Source organism: Quercus lobata, chromosome 3, assembly GCF_001633185.2.
Source record: "Quercus lobata isolate SW786 chromosome 3, ValleyOak3.0 Primary Assembly, whole genome shotgun sequence".
NCBI classification, from domain to species: domain Eukaryota; kingdom Viridiplantae; phylum Streptophyta; class Magnoliopsida; order Fagales; family Fagaceae; genus Quercus; species Quercus lobata.
Genome location: NC_044906.1, coordinates 61,704,595 through 61,722,690, shown reverse-complemented (window position 1 = coordinate 61,722,690; position 18,096 = coordinate 61,704,595). Strand labels below are relative to the sequence as shown.

Sequence of the window (18,096 nt, the reverse complement as noted above, 5' to 3'; positions counted from 1 at the left end):
AATTGGGAAACACTGCTCCATGAAACCAGAAGAATGACTATCTATTCTTCTCATAATTTGACTCAACTAGATCTCTATTATCTGGTGTTCCATCTCCTAAAGCTGTTCACTGTGATTGTGACCATTGATTTAGAATCAAAATTATATACAGAAGAGAAACCAATGGCTCCCAGCGAGATGCTATTCTACTAGCACAAACAGTGCAGGGTTTGAAGGCACTCTTGTCACATCCCTCCATGTTGTCCTCTTGTCAAGTTGTATGTTACTTGCATCACTATGGTTAACAGTGTACTTGGAATGCAGAGCTGTTGGGAACAGAGTATCGTGATCTCCATAGTGGAGATATACAGGACAGAAGCATTAATGCTCCCTGCATATTTAAGCTCGGGTACTGAAAGCTGTGGAGTTCTTTTAATACTTGTTTTCTTTGTTGGGGTACTTTATCTAAGGTTCCCAATTCCCATGCCTCTTCATTGTATGCAATCACAGAAGAAGTTGAATTGTTGTACAGGTTTGCTTGTTCTGCCAGGGGAACTTGATTAAGTGGGCGGTCTGGGTGATATATTTCCGTGATTGCAAGAAGCAGATCTTAGAAAATGAGGTAGGAAGAGAATTTGAGGCTATCGACGGATGAGTGTCATTAAATGATACCTTCACTGTAAGAGTGGCATGAGAAGCAAAAGGTCACAATTATATTTGAATTTTTCAAAACAATTGGAATCCAATAACTAGATTGAGAGGTTATACTTATATGTCCAAGTTTTTGAATAAAATCTACTAAGGACTACATTAGTAAATGGCAATTGTGCCTTTCTAAGTTCCTTCAGGTTAGTTGCTGCAATCTGATGGACATTCTTGTTTGTTTAGACCAGTTAGGACCAGAATGCTGGAGCATAATGAACCTCACATCTGTTCAATTTTATTTTGTTGACTTATTATAATACCATGGTTCAGTTCAAGAGCTCTTTATAGTTTATAGATTGCAGTAATCCTTGTAAGGCCCCATTGTCACAATCAAAAAACACCAAGCATAAAAAAAGTGACAAATTTAATGGAGCAGCCCTGTTTGTAATGAGGGCCACACCTCGTGAAGGGAAGGTAAATCAGAGGTGAATGATTCAAATATCCCTCCCCCTTTTTCTTGGGAATGATCAAACTCACTCATAAAAATATATATTTAAAAAAACTGCAAGATCTCAGAAAGATTACCATATTTCCATAATAAAAACTGATCATATGGAACAGAAACAATCTCTTTCCATCAATAAACATGCTACAACTCTCTATCCAATGCTCAGAACATCAATTTAAACCTCAACTTATTCCATTGTTACTTCTAGATGGACCATTTTGGTGAAGATGATCAAAGGCACTCTACAACAGCCATATCTGCTCTGTATTCTAAAAAATTTCCTCATTTTGTTTTCGGTTCAATTACCTTCTTTGCAAAAGAAGGCAAACAGAAAGCTGCTGTATGAATCTGAAAATAATAACAAAGATAGATTTGTTAGATTAGACTAAATTAAAGGAGCCCTGTGTTGAGATTTGGGAGAAAAAAAAGACTTTGGGATGAGCAGAATCACACCTCTGAGTTGTAAAATTTCAAGGGTCCTTTGGATTTGCTTTGACTATCATTTGCATCTATTGGATTCACTGGATGCTTGAAATCAACAGGAGGCCCCTCAGTAGAGCAAAGCATAAAACCAATCACCCCACTGAAACACAAATTTATCAATAAAAGAAACATAAGCATCATATAAGCACACTCACATTCGCCACCCACTGACCCACACTAAGCACAACAAAATGCAGATGCTAAACAGCAGTAGAGGGCCTTAAGTGTTAAAATGACCATTCCTAGCATAGGGTATAAAAACATTAAAACAAACTGATTTATCAAAAATAAGGTAAGGTGGTCTGTAAAGCCACAGCTTGCATTTTTAAAATGCCATGATTTTGATGACTTAGCAAGTAAGTTTAGTCCAAAGAAAAATGGCAGCACTAAACCCTGCTAAAAAAAAAAGAGTGCACATGCATGCACACTCACATATATGTGTTCAAACTTCAAACACAAGGGAATCTCTTTTGAATGGTTTTTGTTTTTGGTAGTAAGGACAGGTATATTAAAAATAAGTTTCAGAAAAATATACCTTGGGTATGTGGGCACTGTGGTCCATGCATAGTTGACAGAGCCTTTAAATATCTGGCGACAGTTTTTCACAATGTCCTCAATGATGTGCATGTGAAGCCATATACTTTCTGCCTGGGTACACACCACTCCCCCTGGTCGAAGAGCCCTTGCCACTGATTCAAAAAATGGCTTCTCAAAAAGCTCTTGTGCAGGACCTGATCAAATTAAACATTGTAACTTTTAAATTCAAAATATATTTCTCATGTTCACAATGAGGAATAAAGGATGTAATTGGTAGCAGAGATATCCTTACCTATTGGGTCCGAAGAATCCACTATAACAGCATCATAAGTTCCTTCAGGAACAGCCTTCAAAAATGCAACTCCTGGACCATCAAAATATCAGTTCATGGACAATAGGAAGGAGAATGATGAGGAGGAAATAGATTCGTTGATCATACCATCACCAATATGAAGAGTCACACGGGGATCCTCATAACCAACTGCTACTGCAGGGAAAAACTGTTTGGAAACCTGGAAACATGAATTTTACCAATTGAAGTAGTTGTTCCACAATGGATAAATGTTATAGGGGTATCTATGTATAAATCACTAAAGCTCATGTAGAAAAGAGATCAATACAACAAAAATTCATTTTAGTGTTTTTAAAAAAAAGTCAGAAGAGAGAGAGAGAGAGAGATCCAGCCAACTATTCTCATCATGTTCTGACTTAACACTAGTACAAAAAATTTGACATTCTTTTAATCAATTATTTTTTTGATGGACTTTTAATTAATTATTACTCACATCGACTACCATCTTATCAATTTCACATATATCAATCTGCTCAACAGATGAATGGCGAGACACTTCACGCAAAACCCCGCCATCTCCTCCACCAATAACCAAAACCTGAAGAAAGAAGATATGATAAGTGAACTGAAAAACTAGGGAACAAAAAGAATACTTTATATATAATAACTCCAACAGTATAAGAATATATAATAACTCCAACAGCAGCTACAATACGAAATAGAACCAGTTGTGCCAATCCGCAAAACACTTGGAATCTACAAAATATTTAAATAAAAAAAAACCATAAAACAACTGTATTTATCAGAAAAAAGTGCCTTTTCTCTATTTTATGGATGTGTTCCTTTACTTTTTTCTCCACTACTAACCATCTGCAGTTCTATCAGGAAAAGGACAAAGGAAAAAAGAGGCCAAGAAAAAAAATTAGTTTAGTTTAAAGGCAGTAGGCCAAAGACAATCACAGTGGTGCAATTAATGACAATGCATCTTATAGACATTGTTAATCATTCTAGGGTCCCCTGCACCAAATTGTAATAAACAAATTTTTTAAGTTATCACCAGTTTTCAAGCCTCCATTGCTCAATTATATGCATATGTATAACGTTACAAATCACCTTTACATGTAAGCCATGATGATATCCAAATCATGAAATGAAATACGCTAAAAAGATTATATAATTATAAATGGATCACAAGGGTCATCAAGGTGCTAGCCATGACATTACTCATAAGGTAACGATCAGCGGGTGATTGATTGTTGGAAAATTATCAAAAAGAAATTAAGTCAATGGAAGAATATCAAGTCAGCTCTTCAGTTCTAAAAGTATATGGAGACCTTCTTTGGGTTTGAAATTGAGCAAAGTGGAAGGTGGACAATCATTTCTTGGTATGCACATTCATCTCTTTCGGTGAGTTGAATCACCCCATCCAAGACAAGAACCTTTCCATATGTTGATGACTGACAGAAGAATACAAGATCAGAGTTAATAATAAGGAAGACCAGAAATAGGTGGAGGTAAAGATGATTTCTATAATCCTGGAGCGTTACGCACCTGAAAGACCATGACTTTCTGATATTCAGAATTTCCCTGAAATAGGATCTTCTCAACCTTCAAGGAGTGTGCCTCTCCTGCATAATTTCAGAAAACTCAACTCGTGATTTTTGCATTAAGCAGCATGAACAGTTAATATAGTCGAGATGAGATATCTGAAACAGTGGATAGAAGGGAATTTATTTTGAATACACCAAGGTCAAGGGAAGATTGTAGTATTCATAAGAGTTGACAAAAGAGACATATCAGTATCAAGAAATATGCACTATTATTTTAAAACCATATTTGGCTACAATATTTAACAGGGATTCAGCTTCATAGACACTACAAATAGAAAAATGACATCAAACATGTATGTGCGAGATATATGGGCATACAACTCTAACATCATTGCTGGCCTAAGATCTTCCATCATTCAAAGTAACAGATAAATTACCAATAGACTATAGGGAGTGGCACATGACAGGTTCACTCATCAAACAACCAAACCAGTATTTACAGATGTCTAGCAATTATTTATAACTACATTTCTGATGGAATTTCCGACAAGAAAATGCTCATAAGTAATAACTAAAAATTTGTCTGCAACAAAATGATAATTCACACATTAAACACCAAACCAAGCTTCAGAAAAGGATCAATGAAAATTCAAACCTGCACATAAACATACACTACCCGAAAAGGATTTCTTTTATTACTACTATTGGAAAGTCACACACAGAGTGGGTATTGAACCAACAAGCTCCTCCTCCACCTGTTCTTCTGGGCAACAAGGTGCCATTTGAGCCACAACTCATTGGCCATAACCCGAGGACACAAAGCCCCAAACATGAAAAGAACTACTGAAACAAAACGAGTATTATCTAACAATACCAGTTGAAATAATTATAACCATCATTTTAAGTTGAACAAATCATTAGAAAAATAACTAAACAAGAATGAATACGAGTACAAAACAAACAATATACTATGCATACATTCTCCAATACAATTAAAAAAAAAAAAAAACTGATGGAAAATTTAACACAAAACTCATACAAACTCCACATATAACTAAATGGGCATAACCCCACAAACAAAATAAAAAAAAAAAAAAAAAAAAAAAAAAACCCTTTCTGGTTGCGGAAAATCATTAAAACAAAATAAGATTTTCATAAAAAATTTATTTTTCCCTCAATTTCTCAACATATGACTACATAGGCATAAACCCCACAAACAATAAAACATAAAACCCAAACAAAATCAATAAAATGCCCTGTTTGGGTGCAGAAAATCATTTATACAAAATGAGATTTTCAAAAATGTTTCATTTTTCTCTCAGTTTCTCAACATACAACTATATAGTCATAAACCCCGCAAAAAATATAACATTAAAAAGAAAACCCAATACATCAACCAAATACTTCATAAAAGTGTCATTTTTCCCTCAGTTTCTCATCATATAACTACATAGGCATAAAACCCCACAAACAATACAACATAAAACCCAATACTAAATCAACAAAATGCCCTGCCTGGTTACGGAAATTCATTAAAACAAAACAAGATTTTCATTAAAGTTTCACTTTCCCCTCAGTTTCTCAACATAATAACTACATAGGCATAGGCTCCACAAACAATAGAAACATAAAACCCAATACAAAATCAATAAACAGCTCTGTTTGGATGCAGAAAATCATTTAAACAAAATGAAATTTTCAAAAAATGTTCCATTTTTCTCTCAGTTTCTCAACATATAACTAGAAAGCCATAAACCCCACAAACAATACAACACAAAGAAACCCAATACAAAACCAACCAACCAAACACATATTTCCACAATAAACAGAAATGGGGTTTTAGAAAAATAAATAGAGAGAAAGAGAAAGAGAGAAAGAGAGAAAAAGACCCACCAGGCCACATTGGGCTAATCTCAGAGAACCAGCCAGGAATCACAGCAGAAATACAATCAGGTTGCTGTTCCTTGTTGCTCCCTTCAACCTCCATGGACACAGATGAGACCCCATTCTCTTCCTCTTCTTCTCTTGGCCTCTTCACGTGAACATCAGTAGACCCCACAACACTCTCTTCAGCCATCTCTCTATCTCTCTATCTCTAGAACCTCACAACCACAGCCACAAGCACTACACAGAGTCTCAGAGGCAATGAAATGAGACCCGGTTTATACTGAATGAGAGAGAGAGAGAAAGAGAGAAGCCACACAATCTTTAGGACTCTGCCGCTGCCTCTTCTCTTTCGCTTTATATAAAGAGGGAACCAATTAAAAAAAATGAATGAATCCGCTTAAGAAGGACGCGTTTGTTTTTGTGTGCAACTGTGTTACTGTGTTTGTGTGTGTTTGTGCCTCTTTTGTGTGGCTTTTCTTTTCTTTTCCCTATGAGGAAAAATTAAAATTAAAAATAATTAAAAAATACAGTAATTTTTTTATTACCCAAAAAGGTTTTTTTTTTTTTTTAATATTTAAATGCTAACCGATGCATTTAGAAATTTTTTATAAAAAAATAAATAACTGCTTTTTTGACTGTTTTTTATATTTACTATAAAAATAGTATTAGAACTTTCTTAAAATATTTATTAATAAATACTTTAAAAACATTTATTAATCATATTTTTTAAGGGTAGTAATTGTTAACAAACTATTTTTTAAAAACATTTGTAGCAATTTTTATGGAAAAAAAAAAAACTGTCAAAACATTAAGAGAAAATCTAGTATCATAACTCTTTTGTCACAACTGTTTAAATGATAAACAACTACTTACAATCTATCACGTTAAAATTATAGTAAAAAATTATGAAATAGTGTGGGGGTCTTAAAACTACTCAAACATTAATTATTTTCTTCTTTTCCTATAAAATTCATTTCTTCCTAAAATAATTCACTAATAATTGTCTGCATTAATTAACCTTTTCCTTTTGTTAAACTTAAAAAAGAATTTTTTTATTATTAATATATGTGAAAGAATATTTCTCTAATCACAAAAAGGGTTTTTTTTGGGGAACTAAAACAGGGTTTTTTTTATTAATACATGGGGGAGAAGATTTTTTTTATTACTAAAAAAGGGTTATTTTTAAATATTTGTGATTTATTTTAATTTATTTTTTAAGTTTTTCAAGTACAATGTATATGATAGGGCTCTCAATTAGGGTTTGCGGTGGTCTGGTCGTTTTGTTTTTGTCAGTAGACTCAGTAGGCATCTTTTCTGAGGTTTCAGAATATCTATGTTTGGTGGATGTTTGTGCAAGATAGATTAAGCCTTGTTTTTTGATTAATTTTACACAATTTGCCACTTCAGCTTTCGGTTACTTTCTACTGTTTTCTTTTTTTAGACCCGTGCCCATCATTCAATGTCAATGGTTTGATTGGGTGACAAAAATGGAAACTTAGAGCATCATGTAAACTTTCTGTCCATTTTGTACCCAAAAAAAAATTATTATTTTTTATTTTACACATCTATTTTTATAAAATACTAATATTAATTTATTTATTCTACACATTTATTCAATAAAAAATTCATTCTTTTTTAATTTTTTATTATTTTCTCACTCGCTATCACTCTCTCAGAAACCCAATACTACCAAAAAATATTAAAATATTAAATACACGAGTTATAGTAACCGTGCATATATTATAACACTTGTATATTTATGTATAATTTTACATCTATTGATGTCGGTGTTTTTTATTTATTTAAAATATGCAAATTAGATTACTTTTTATATTTGGCAAAATTTTACATGAGCTGATGGGTTACTCTTATATCACAATTTCAACATCTGTTTTATTTGTAAAAGAAAAAAAATAAAGGGCTTGCACATGGTTATTGTCCCCACACTGTTTAAATATCTGTATTGCCTTACAGGCACTGTTTCAGAAACTAATGAGACTTTTTTTTTTTTTTTTTGGGAAAGTAGAATGATAGAAACTAATGAGACTTGGGCTACGTTTGGTTCAATGTAAATCGAATTTTGAGTGTAAAATGAATACAAGGGTAAATGAATTCTTGTAAGAAAAATGAAATCCGGGTGTTTGGTTTTGTAATGGAAAATAATCCGAAAAACGATTTCTAGTATTTAGTAACATTTCGAAAATTCTATTTTCCTACAAAATTTTCACATTTTCTCAGTTTCCAAACAAATTTCATAATAGAAAATTTCAATATGTAAACTTAAAACAAACAAAAATCAAAACAAAAATCAAAACAAAACATTCGTTAAACTCAAAAACTCGGTCAAACGGAGAGAGGGAGGAAAAGAGAGTGATCGACAATTGAGGGAAAGGGAGAGGTAAATCGAGAAAGAGAGAGATCGGGCATGGGTGGGTCATGGGTGCGATCTCGCCGGTGCTGGGGTGTGATCTCGATAGTGCTTCAGGCAGCGCGATCTAGGTGGTGCTTCAAGCGGCGCGATCTTGCAAGTGTTGGGGTGCGATCTCGGAGATGCTTTAGGCGGCGCAATCTCGGCGGTACTTCAGGCGGTGCTGTCTTGCCGGTGCTAGGGAGCGACGAGACTGGTGCGATCTAGGGTTGGGGGCGGTGGTGTGAACTGGGGTTGGGGGTTGTGGTGCTTTAGGCGACATGATCTCTTCTTGCTCTTTCTCTCTCTCTTCTATTTTCCAAGTTTGGAAATCATTTGAAGGTAAAATAAGGGTTGAAATGGTTTTACGGGTGATGAGGCTTATTTTATAGTCAACGGGGAATTCAATTTCCATTTGACCCAATTTTCTGTAGCTACCAAACACACAAGTTGGTGTAAAATGATTTCTTGAAATCATTTTCAGGCGAAACGAATGCAGCCTTACTATTATTCGAATTCCTATTATTTGAATTCATAATTCTCGAACTTAAAGGTGTAATAAGTTATAAAGAATTTCTAAATTTCTACTACTAAACCAGTTTCCCAAATGATTCAATTATATCATTTGTAGATGTATGCCTGTGGGAAAAACCTAAATTTGACGTTAATTGTGACAGAGAGAGTTTTATTAGGATATGTATGTCCGACCTTCTACGTTGTTGTGTTGCATCCATTTCAATCAAATTTTCAAAAACAAAAACCTAATTTCACGTGTACAGGACTCATTCAGTTAGATAGATTAGGACTATGTTCTATTAAGCCCTTGTGTTATGCTTGTTGTGTTGTATCTATTTCTTTTAAAATTTCACCCCAAAAAAAAAAAAAAAAAAATCACTTATACATTGCATCCATTCGTGTTTATTTGTAAATTGAAGAGATAAGACAGGTATAGTGGAAGATGAGAGTGAAACACAAATGTTTATTTACACGCAAATTGGTACTACATTTTTTTTTTTTTTTTTTGGGTACAAAAAGTTGAGGAGACTTTTTCATTGGGGTTCGAACTCAAGCTATTCCCACACAAAATAATTCGAAAATTCTAAAAAGAAATGATATAATCAGTTGCAAACTATGTGTAATGAAATATGAAGTCACTAGATTCCAAAAAGAGGAAGAAGAAGGAAATTCAAGTATTTTCTCTCTGTTCTGTAAGGGCAAACTCAATCATGCAATTAAAGTATTGCCACAATTTACCTCTTTCTTTCCAATTCTGTTCACATTCAATTCAAATTTCAGATTCTCAAAAAAAAAAAAAAAAAAAAAAAAAATCAAATTTCAGAATTGAATCAGTTAATAGGCCTTTATGACACTTTATTAGAATTTTCTTATTGAATTTATTGTCTTTTTCGTAAATGGCATATGGGTAATATTACATGGCTGTAAGGTTTACAACAAAACTATAATTTTGGTCAAGTGACACTTCACTTTCTACAGTTTGATAATTTTATTTTATTTTGTTGCTTTTTTGAGTATTGGATCCTTGGTGTTTGTTTGAGGTAGCATAATTTTTTTTCCCTTCAAAAAATTATTTTTAAAATAGATTTAAATTTATTTATTTTTTTGAGTAACAAACATACACACAAAAGAGAGAGAGAATGATATTCTAACATGTAAGGTTTTAACCACTTACTTATCAAAACAAGCAACATTTTAATATTAATACATAATATTTTTGAAAAATGGATTTAAAACTGCTTGTTAGTAGGACATAACAAATAGTTTTTTCTAAAATAATAATTAAAAAAAAAAAATCTTACAACTTTAGGGAAATTGCATTGGAACCATAGACCTAGGGATGGCAATTTTTCTCCGCCCCGCTTAACCCGCCCCTCCCCGCTTCGCCCCGCGCGGATTTTCCCCGCCCCGCAAAGGTAGTGGGGTGGGGATGGGGCAAGATTTTAGCCCCGCACCATGGGGCGGGGCGGGGATGGGTTTAGACTTTTTAGACCCGCCCCACCCCGCCCCACCCCGCCCCACATTACTAAGGATTATAATTGTAAATTTTTCATATCCTAAAACCCTACTATTTAAACTAACATATTAATATTAGCATATTTTATTTTACCCAATGTGATTCTCTGTCTTTATTTTGTTATGTGTTATACTATGAATTTTTATTTTATTTTTATGATTATCTTGTTAAACACTTGGACATATTATTCAATTTTTTTTCTAAAAATTGATTTGATTTGATGGGATAAATTTGTAATTTCAAGTATATTTTTATTAATGAAATAAGTTTCATTAAAAAAATTGTACTAGTTATAGGGCAAATTAACAAAAAGTAGAGTTTTACGGGGTGGAGCAGGGTTTCGCGGGGCCCCAAGGGGCAGGGATGGGGTGAGAAAGTATTCCCCGTCATGCGGGGCGGGGCGGGGATGGGGCAAGACAAAACCATACGGGGCGGGGACGAAGATCCCATCCTTCGGCCCCGCCCCGCCCCATTGCCATCCCTACATAGACCACCTCACGGCTACAAGAGTCATGATGACAAGAAAACACTAATTTTAAGTGCCATTATATTTTAGAGTGTGTTTAATTGGTGTGAAAAGTGGGTGAATAAAAAATATGGATTTTTCACTATTTGGTTCACAAGAGAAAAATGGGGGAGGTCTGGGTGCTTTCCACCTAGGCCCACCAAATCTAATTCTCTAAAATTAGAGAGAAAATTAAGAAGCAAAATTTACTCATGATTTTGTTGGTTTCTACCAATTTATAACCTCTATTTCTCAATGTCACCATTGAATTCAAGCACTATCAAATTCACACTTTGCCTTCATGATCTTACCATACTTCAATCCAATTGATTCACAATAATTATGACAATGAAAAGATATTCACGAGCAAATAAATTAAAATTTGAAGAGTTTAGAAAGAAAGAAAGAAAGAAAAAAAAACTATGTCAACATGCATGATGGAGCTGACAAGTGACGAAGACAGATTGACAGATGAGAGGAAAGATTTCGTGGATTGACTACCCATTGCTTGATAGCTACAATGGGAAGTCACTTTCTTGCCATTCATTAACGAAGCCATATTTCATTTCTAGGAGAGCCAGTTCATAAAATTAAATAGCAATTCGTTACAATTTTTTATATTCCTCAAAATACTTATTCATATTCTTAAGTAATCATCATTATAATGTATTGAACATGTCCTAAGTACGAGGAAGGAGAATAGATATATATTCCCTTTGTTTGGATGTTTAAACACGAAGTAGGTAGGTTGGGTATATGAAAGGGGAGAGGAGTGATCGATAATTATGACCCTTATATTGCTAATCAAAAGGAAATATATTTAAGCATAAGGGTAAAATTGATACTTTAAATGAAGTAGGTCAGCCCACGCCACTTTGAGTCATCGCCTTCTTGTTGGGGGCTCAAGTAACTCCAAACATATCCATTTTTAGTTGTTTTGGTTACTGGGATTGAATTGTTTGGCTTTAAAGGATTAATGAGAAACATGTTCTTGGTTTATGTATCATGCTTATTATTTTCTATTAATCTTTTTCTTAATGTTTGATGTTTTGATTATTTTAAAAGCACATTTTTAAATGTGTTTCATTATTTTTAGATTTTTTATAGACAAAGTTTGGCTACAAACTTAGTTGTATCTTAAAACTACAATTTCACTCAATATATTTTTATTGAATGTAAATTTTGATAAATTCACCATTAGATTACATTTTCTTCTTATATTTTTTATACTTGCAAAATTTCTAGAAAATCAATGTTGCAATAGCTGTATTCTCAATCAATTATTTAAATTGCAAGTTTTTATAGTATAAAATTATGCATAAAAAATAAATTTATGGATCATATAGTAAATATTATTCGATTGACACAAAAATTGACATGTGTATTAAGAGTGTAAAAAACATACAATCCAGTGATTAGATTTTCAAAATATGTAGCAATATTCATTTTTTAAAAGTTGTAGCTAAACTTTATCAATTTTTAATTTAATCATTTTACTAATTTTTATACATTTAATCTATTTATTTGAATTTTGATTAATTATTATATTCATTATATCATCACAAAACTTCAATTAAATCTTAAAAACATCGAACTTTTCTCTTTTTTCTCGGTTCATATGATAGATAAGTTCTTGAGGTGGTCCTCCTTGAGTGTCCAATACAGGAGACACGTGCAAGAAGATGAGAAGTGGAGGTGATAACTTTCTCCATTGTTATAATCATGAGTCATGACAATGCCTGGTCTTCCGGCGGATGCATGGCTTGAATTTGGTGTGTAACCACCGACCTTGGTGGTGGGCTCTACCCTGGCCATGGTTTAATTGATGAGGCCGTTCCAGGTGGCTGAGGCATGGAAAACGTGTTTCCATTCTAACCAGATGAATGGCTATGCATCTCATCTTGGCCAAAAAATATGAAAATTAAATGTAAAAAATCATGTTTTTAAGATTTTTAAAATTCACATTCAAATATAGTAGAAGTTTGAATGGGAGAGAAACATTTTCCCTTTAATACATAATTTCAAAATTACCATGTTTTTGTTAAGAAATAAGATAAAAATAACTTGATGACACCCAAGTGTAATTCTAAGAAATGTTGCACCACCCAATAACTTGTTATTGAATTCATATTTTGAAAATCCAACCGTTAAATTAAATGTTCTATATGTTCTTAACATGCATACCAATTTTCATACTAATCAGATATAATTTACCATTCGATCTATAAACTCATTTTTTATGCATTATTTAAAACTACAAAAACTTGAATTTAAATAATTGATTGATAATATGACTATTGTTCTTTGATTATCATCTTTTAATTTTGTAGGGATGAAGAATATACAAAGATAATGTAATTTAACGGTAGATTTATCTAAATTCATATCTAACTAAAAATTATTAGGTTTGCTTAGAATTACATTAGGCATAACTTGAACCCAACACACACACACACATCTTCTATGGATATTCCAAACTCTAGTATTCCAAACTTCACACACACACACACACACACATCTCCTATGAATATTCCAAACTCTAGTATTCCAAACTTTACATATTTCAAGCAAATCTTTCATTGCCCAACCAGACTTTATTTCTAACAATTATTTTGACTAAGTGCCACGTCTTTTAATTTTTTTTTTTAAATTTTAAATTGCTACTTTTGAAGTTTGAACAAAGGCCCACATGTCACCTTCGTAGCTTTCCTATGTTTGGGATTCTTTCATGCAACGGGCCTAACTCCGCGTATGATTTTAACATATTGACTGATTTTTTTTTTTTTTTTTTTTTTTGAGAAAGAACATATGGCTGATTTGATTGTACATTAACTATGGAATTCTTCTTTTTCTTTATTTTGTTCTAAGAAAACAACATTGCTTGCAAGTTATTTGACCTGTTGACCAACCCATAAATTAAAAGCTGTCCAGTTTTGTTTTCGAATAACATGATAGTATGATACTAATGCCTTTTTCCCAACTTCTCTTTTTTTTTTCTTTTTTTTTTTTTTTTTTTTTTTTTTTTTTTTTTTTTTTTTTTTTTTTTTTTTTTTTTTCTTTTAAAAATAAGTTATTATTAATTTTCACGTGCTAATAAAGTTCACAACTTACCCATCTTAACCGTTATGAAAAAATTTATGAGTCTAAACCGTACTATCGCATAGAAAAAGGGTCTTTTTTTCATTAGATTTTTTATTTTGTTGAAGAATTTCTTCTTATTCAAGTAATTTTTTTTATGACTTTTCTTTTTCATTAATTAAAGACTAGTCTATTGAGGTGACCCACTGATCCTAGCAATGGATTCCCATCTATTTGGCAGGATTAACCTTTTCGTAGCAGTAAGGGGGGTGACAATAATGGTGCGTGTAAACACTTTGTTTGGTAATAATCACTTGTGGAGTTGTGGGCAGTTGCTTTCGTTTGAAAATTTAGACGAAAACTTTGACTAGTAAACTGGGTAGAGAGCTTTATGTAGAAAGATTAGTGCCTTCAGTTAATGGCGGCTGGTCTACGCGCAAGCCATGCATAATGCTGATACCATTTTCTGAAGCAAGACGTGCGTTTGGGGTTGAGAGAAAGAGAAATGGTCTCACTCCCATAGCCCATGTCATTTTCTCCAAAAATCAAGTTCATTACTCATTTTTCATTTTTGGGGTCCAAAACACAAAAAGAAAAAGAGGAATATATCCTTCCAACATTCTATGAATTGGGATGATACTTGAATTGAAAAGGAACAGTTTTTGTGATGATTGACTTTAGAATCTATGTTGGAGGCATTCAAGTAACATAAGTAGTTTCATAGTGTGAAAATTTAAGAAAAGAAAAAGTTAGTTTCTTTTTTTGCGGTGGTGTTTATTACATACATGACACGTCTTATCCTTCACAACCTTACACGTACACACATTTTACACTGAAATTTTGTCTTTAAAATCACGATTTTAGTGCAAAATGTGTGCATGTCCGGTGTTGTGTGGGTTAGTGTGAACAACAATCATTTTGTTTTTTCTTTTTTTCTACTAAGAAAAATAAAGATTGATAGTGTGAAAAGCCACAATCCTGCAATTGGGTCTAAGCTGGCCCAATTTGTATTGTGCCTTTCTGGACAGCTGAATTTATAAAGTCAGACCCGAGCAATCCATGTGTTTCTGACTTATGAGTTTTTTTTTTTTTTTGGGTATTTACTGTAACGTCAGTTTGGTGTTCCCATTGAAAAAATCTCTAAATTCTATAGTAATAATTAAACCCAACCGACCTGCACTAATCAAACCTATGAACAATGATTGGCGATTGACTCTAGTCTTTAGATCATTTAATTATATGACAATTAGTCTAAATCTAATCAAATTTAGTGAGTTTTTTTTTTTTTTTTTTTTTTTTTTTTTTTTTTTTTTTTGACAAAACTTAGATACAGTGCTTTAGGTGCTGTTCCTTAAATTCTCCTCTTAAGATTTTGCCATGTGGTAATTTAACTAAAAAAAATACTTTCATCCCATGAGAAAAAATTCACATGGCATAATCCTAAGGAGAGAACCTAAGGAACAGTATGTAAGTACTGTATTTAAATCTTACTCTTTTTTATAATCCCTTCAATCCAAACAAGTTTTATAAAACCTTTCAGCTTTTTTCATGTCCTCTAAATTAATATTACTTCTCTACATCATTTGTAGTATACCCCTATCAACCGAATTCTAATAATGTTTTAGGGAAATGGATTACTACATTAAGGAATAAAAAAAAATGCTTGATTACGAAAAAGTGTCAAACATAAGAAAGAGAAATGCTATATAATAAATTATCTTCTACCTATACAAAGAAATATTATATTATCTTTCACATCAATTTAAGAAAGGAAAAAAAATGATATATTAAGACAAATAAAAACAAAGAATACTATATTTTAAATGGTTTTTATTCAAAAAAAAAAATATTTTTTCTTCAATGATTTATGTGAAATTATTTTCATAATTGAAACTCTTTCTTTATTATTTTGTTCCACTAAATAATTTCATTTCTAATTGCTAAGTACCAACAAATCTACGTCATTTCTTTTGGCCTAATTAGTCACAAACATTGCTAGGATCACAAGAGTAAATTAGTCAATAACTTATAAAGAGGAAATTTCTTCAAAAAGGCATACCCAAAGGTCAAAACAACCTTATACTCATAGTAATAGCTCTCTCATCAGGAAAATGTTGATGGGAAATGATGGGCTCATGGGCATTGAAACTCTTACTATGATGACCTCGATCATGTTTCAAAACTGCCAAAAAAAAAAAAAAAAAACCAGAGATATATATTGATATTATGCAGGTATCCACAACTTGTGTGCGCTTTTGTTTTCACCATAACATAACAAGGAAAAACTGAAGCTTCTATATTTTATGTTGTGCATAGAGCTTTTACGTTATATTCATTTTTTTTTTCTTTATAGAGCCGTGAGCTGTCTTTTTTTAGGTGTATAATTTGACCATTGCCTGCGCTGTGCTTTGTTTGTTTAATTTATTGGATACGCATGTTGATGCAAAGGTTACCATGGTTTCTGAATGGCAGAAAGTGGAAGATGCACTTCAGAAAGGTTCTGATAACTCAAATCTTGGAATGGTTTTGAAAGATGACCAGCTGATGTGGACTGGTGTGCTTTGTCAGTTTGACATTGTGAATGAAATTGTTATTATCCACAATTTTATTCGTGACAAGTACTGGTTGAAATTTCTAGAGCTTGAATCACTTGTGCCTCACTCACCCAATTGATTTATGTTCATGTTGTTATGAAGATTGGGAATGAAATGGATTTGACCCTGGTTGAGCAGGAAGGTCTTTTATTCTCAGATTTCATCATGCTAGTGTCAGTTACAGCATCAAGTACAAGTGGCAAGTCACTACGGGAAGCAACTCTTAATAAGAGAATTGATGAAGTGGTCCTAACTGGACCGAAATGGACCAAACTGGACAAAATAGATCAAACTAGATAAAATGGACCGAAGTGCATGAAAATGGACCAAAGTAGACTGTACGGCCTGAATGGTCTGAAGTGGACCTAATGGGACAGAATGGACTGAAATAGACCAAAATAGACTGAATGGACTGAAGTAGACTGAATCAGGTTGAATGGACCGAACGGACTGAAATGAACCAAATGGACCGAACTAGATTGAATAGATTGAAGTGGATAGAAATAGACCGATATGGACCAAACAGACTGAAGTGGACTAAAATACGATGCTAATGTGACTTAATAGAAATGTAACAATAATAAATATTACGCTTCAACTTATATATTGGTAACCCCAAAATCATATATCAATATTAACTAGTGTCGAAACATTTTGTTCCTTTGGCCAAGTTGAAAATGCCTTCAATATGACAATTTTGGTCATAGTTGTATAATGGAGTTAATCCCAATTACAAAGTTAAAACTCCTTAAAAATCACGAGAACATAAAGTGAAAACTAACTAAATCTTGAGAAAGTGATTTTTAAAATTAAATCACTAATTAATATATATATATTTTATATAATTTGATTATTATAAGTTATAACAAAGAAGTAGGGGATTTGAACAATAAATGTGAGTCTTTGTATCAATCAATTCAACTCATTAGGAGGGTAAGGGTTGGGGTTCAAGTCTCCAAGAGAGAGTTTCACACATATATATTTAGATTAGGTTAAAGTAGAAATTCTATCTTGTATTAAAAAAGAAAAAAAAAAAAAAAACTACAAACTTTTTGTCTTTTAAATCACTAATAATAAACACCGTGCAAAGAGGACAAAACACACTTGAGTTAAGGGTCTGTTTGATTAGATGTTTTGAGAGTTTAAAAATACATTTTTAAAATCCAAAACTCTGTTTCGCAATAGTAACTCCTTATGATATTTTTACAAATGTTTATTTAAAACTTAAAATATTGTTTTGCAATAGCTTATATAGTGTATGTTTGGATTGCACTAAAAACAGTAGACGTGCGCGTCTGCGTTTTTTTGTATGGCTCCTGTGCATTGTTTACGGGACCCGCAAATACGGATTTTAGTAAATTTTTCTTTAAAATTGGGTTCCACGGCATTATTCACACATTTAAAAATTATTTTATTATAGTATTTTTTTCAGTAATAAGCGGTATCCAAACAGACTCATAAACAAACTACTAAAATATAATTTTATCATATTCTAACTTTTTCTATTAAAAAAAAAAAAAAGGCTTTATCCTTAATTTTTATTCAAAAATATATATGAAATTTATCAATATATATATATATACGAAAAAAAAAAAAAAA

General features: G+C 32.5%; 1 protein-coding gene across 1 annotated transcript; it reads right to left on the bottom strand.

Moving 5' to 3' along the window:
- Positions 1-1,114: 1,114 nt before the first annotated feature.
- LOC115982669 (spermidine synthase 1) lies at positions 1,115-6,355 on the bottom strand. The gene is made up of 9 exons (XM_031105337.1): positions 5,888-6,355; positions 3,996-4,072; positions 3,779-3,901; positions 2,938-3,042; positions 2,592-2,664; positions 2,445-2,516; positions 2,151-2,346; positions 1,586-1,715; positions 1,115-1,480 (listed from the first exon to the last, which is right to left on the bottom strand). Exons 1-9 carry the CDS (start codon positions 6,069-6,071, stop codon positions 1,415-1,417), a joined length of 1,026 nt encoding a protein of 341 aa, XP_030961197.1. The 5' UTR covers positions 6,072-6,355; the 3' UTR covers positions 1,115-1,414.
- Between the last annotated feature and the right edge of the window lie 11,741 nt (positions 6,356-18,096).

Bases quoted from the DNA above. Each gene is read 5' to 3' on its own strand.
- LOC115982669 (XM_031105337.1), bottom strand. From the start codon at position 6,071: ATGGCTGAAGAGAGTGTTGTGGGGTCTACTGATGTTCACGTGAAGAGG. The intron at 2,347-2,444 runs GTAAGGATATCT...TAATTTGATCAG, and splicing joins GGATTCTTCGGACCCAATAG to GTCCTGCACAAGAGCTTTTT. The intron at 1,716-2,150 runs GTATATTTTTCT...TTTGTGTTTCAG, and splicing joins ACAGTGCCCACATACCCAAG to TGGGGTGATTGGTTTTATGC.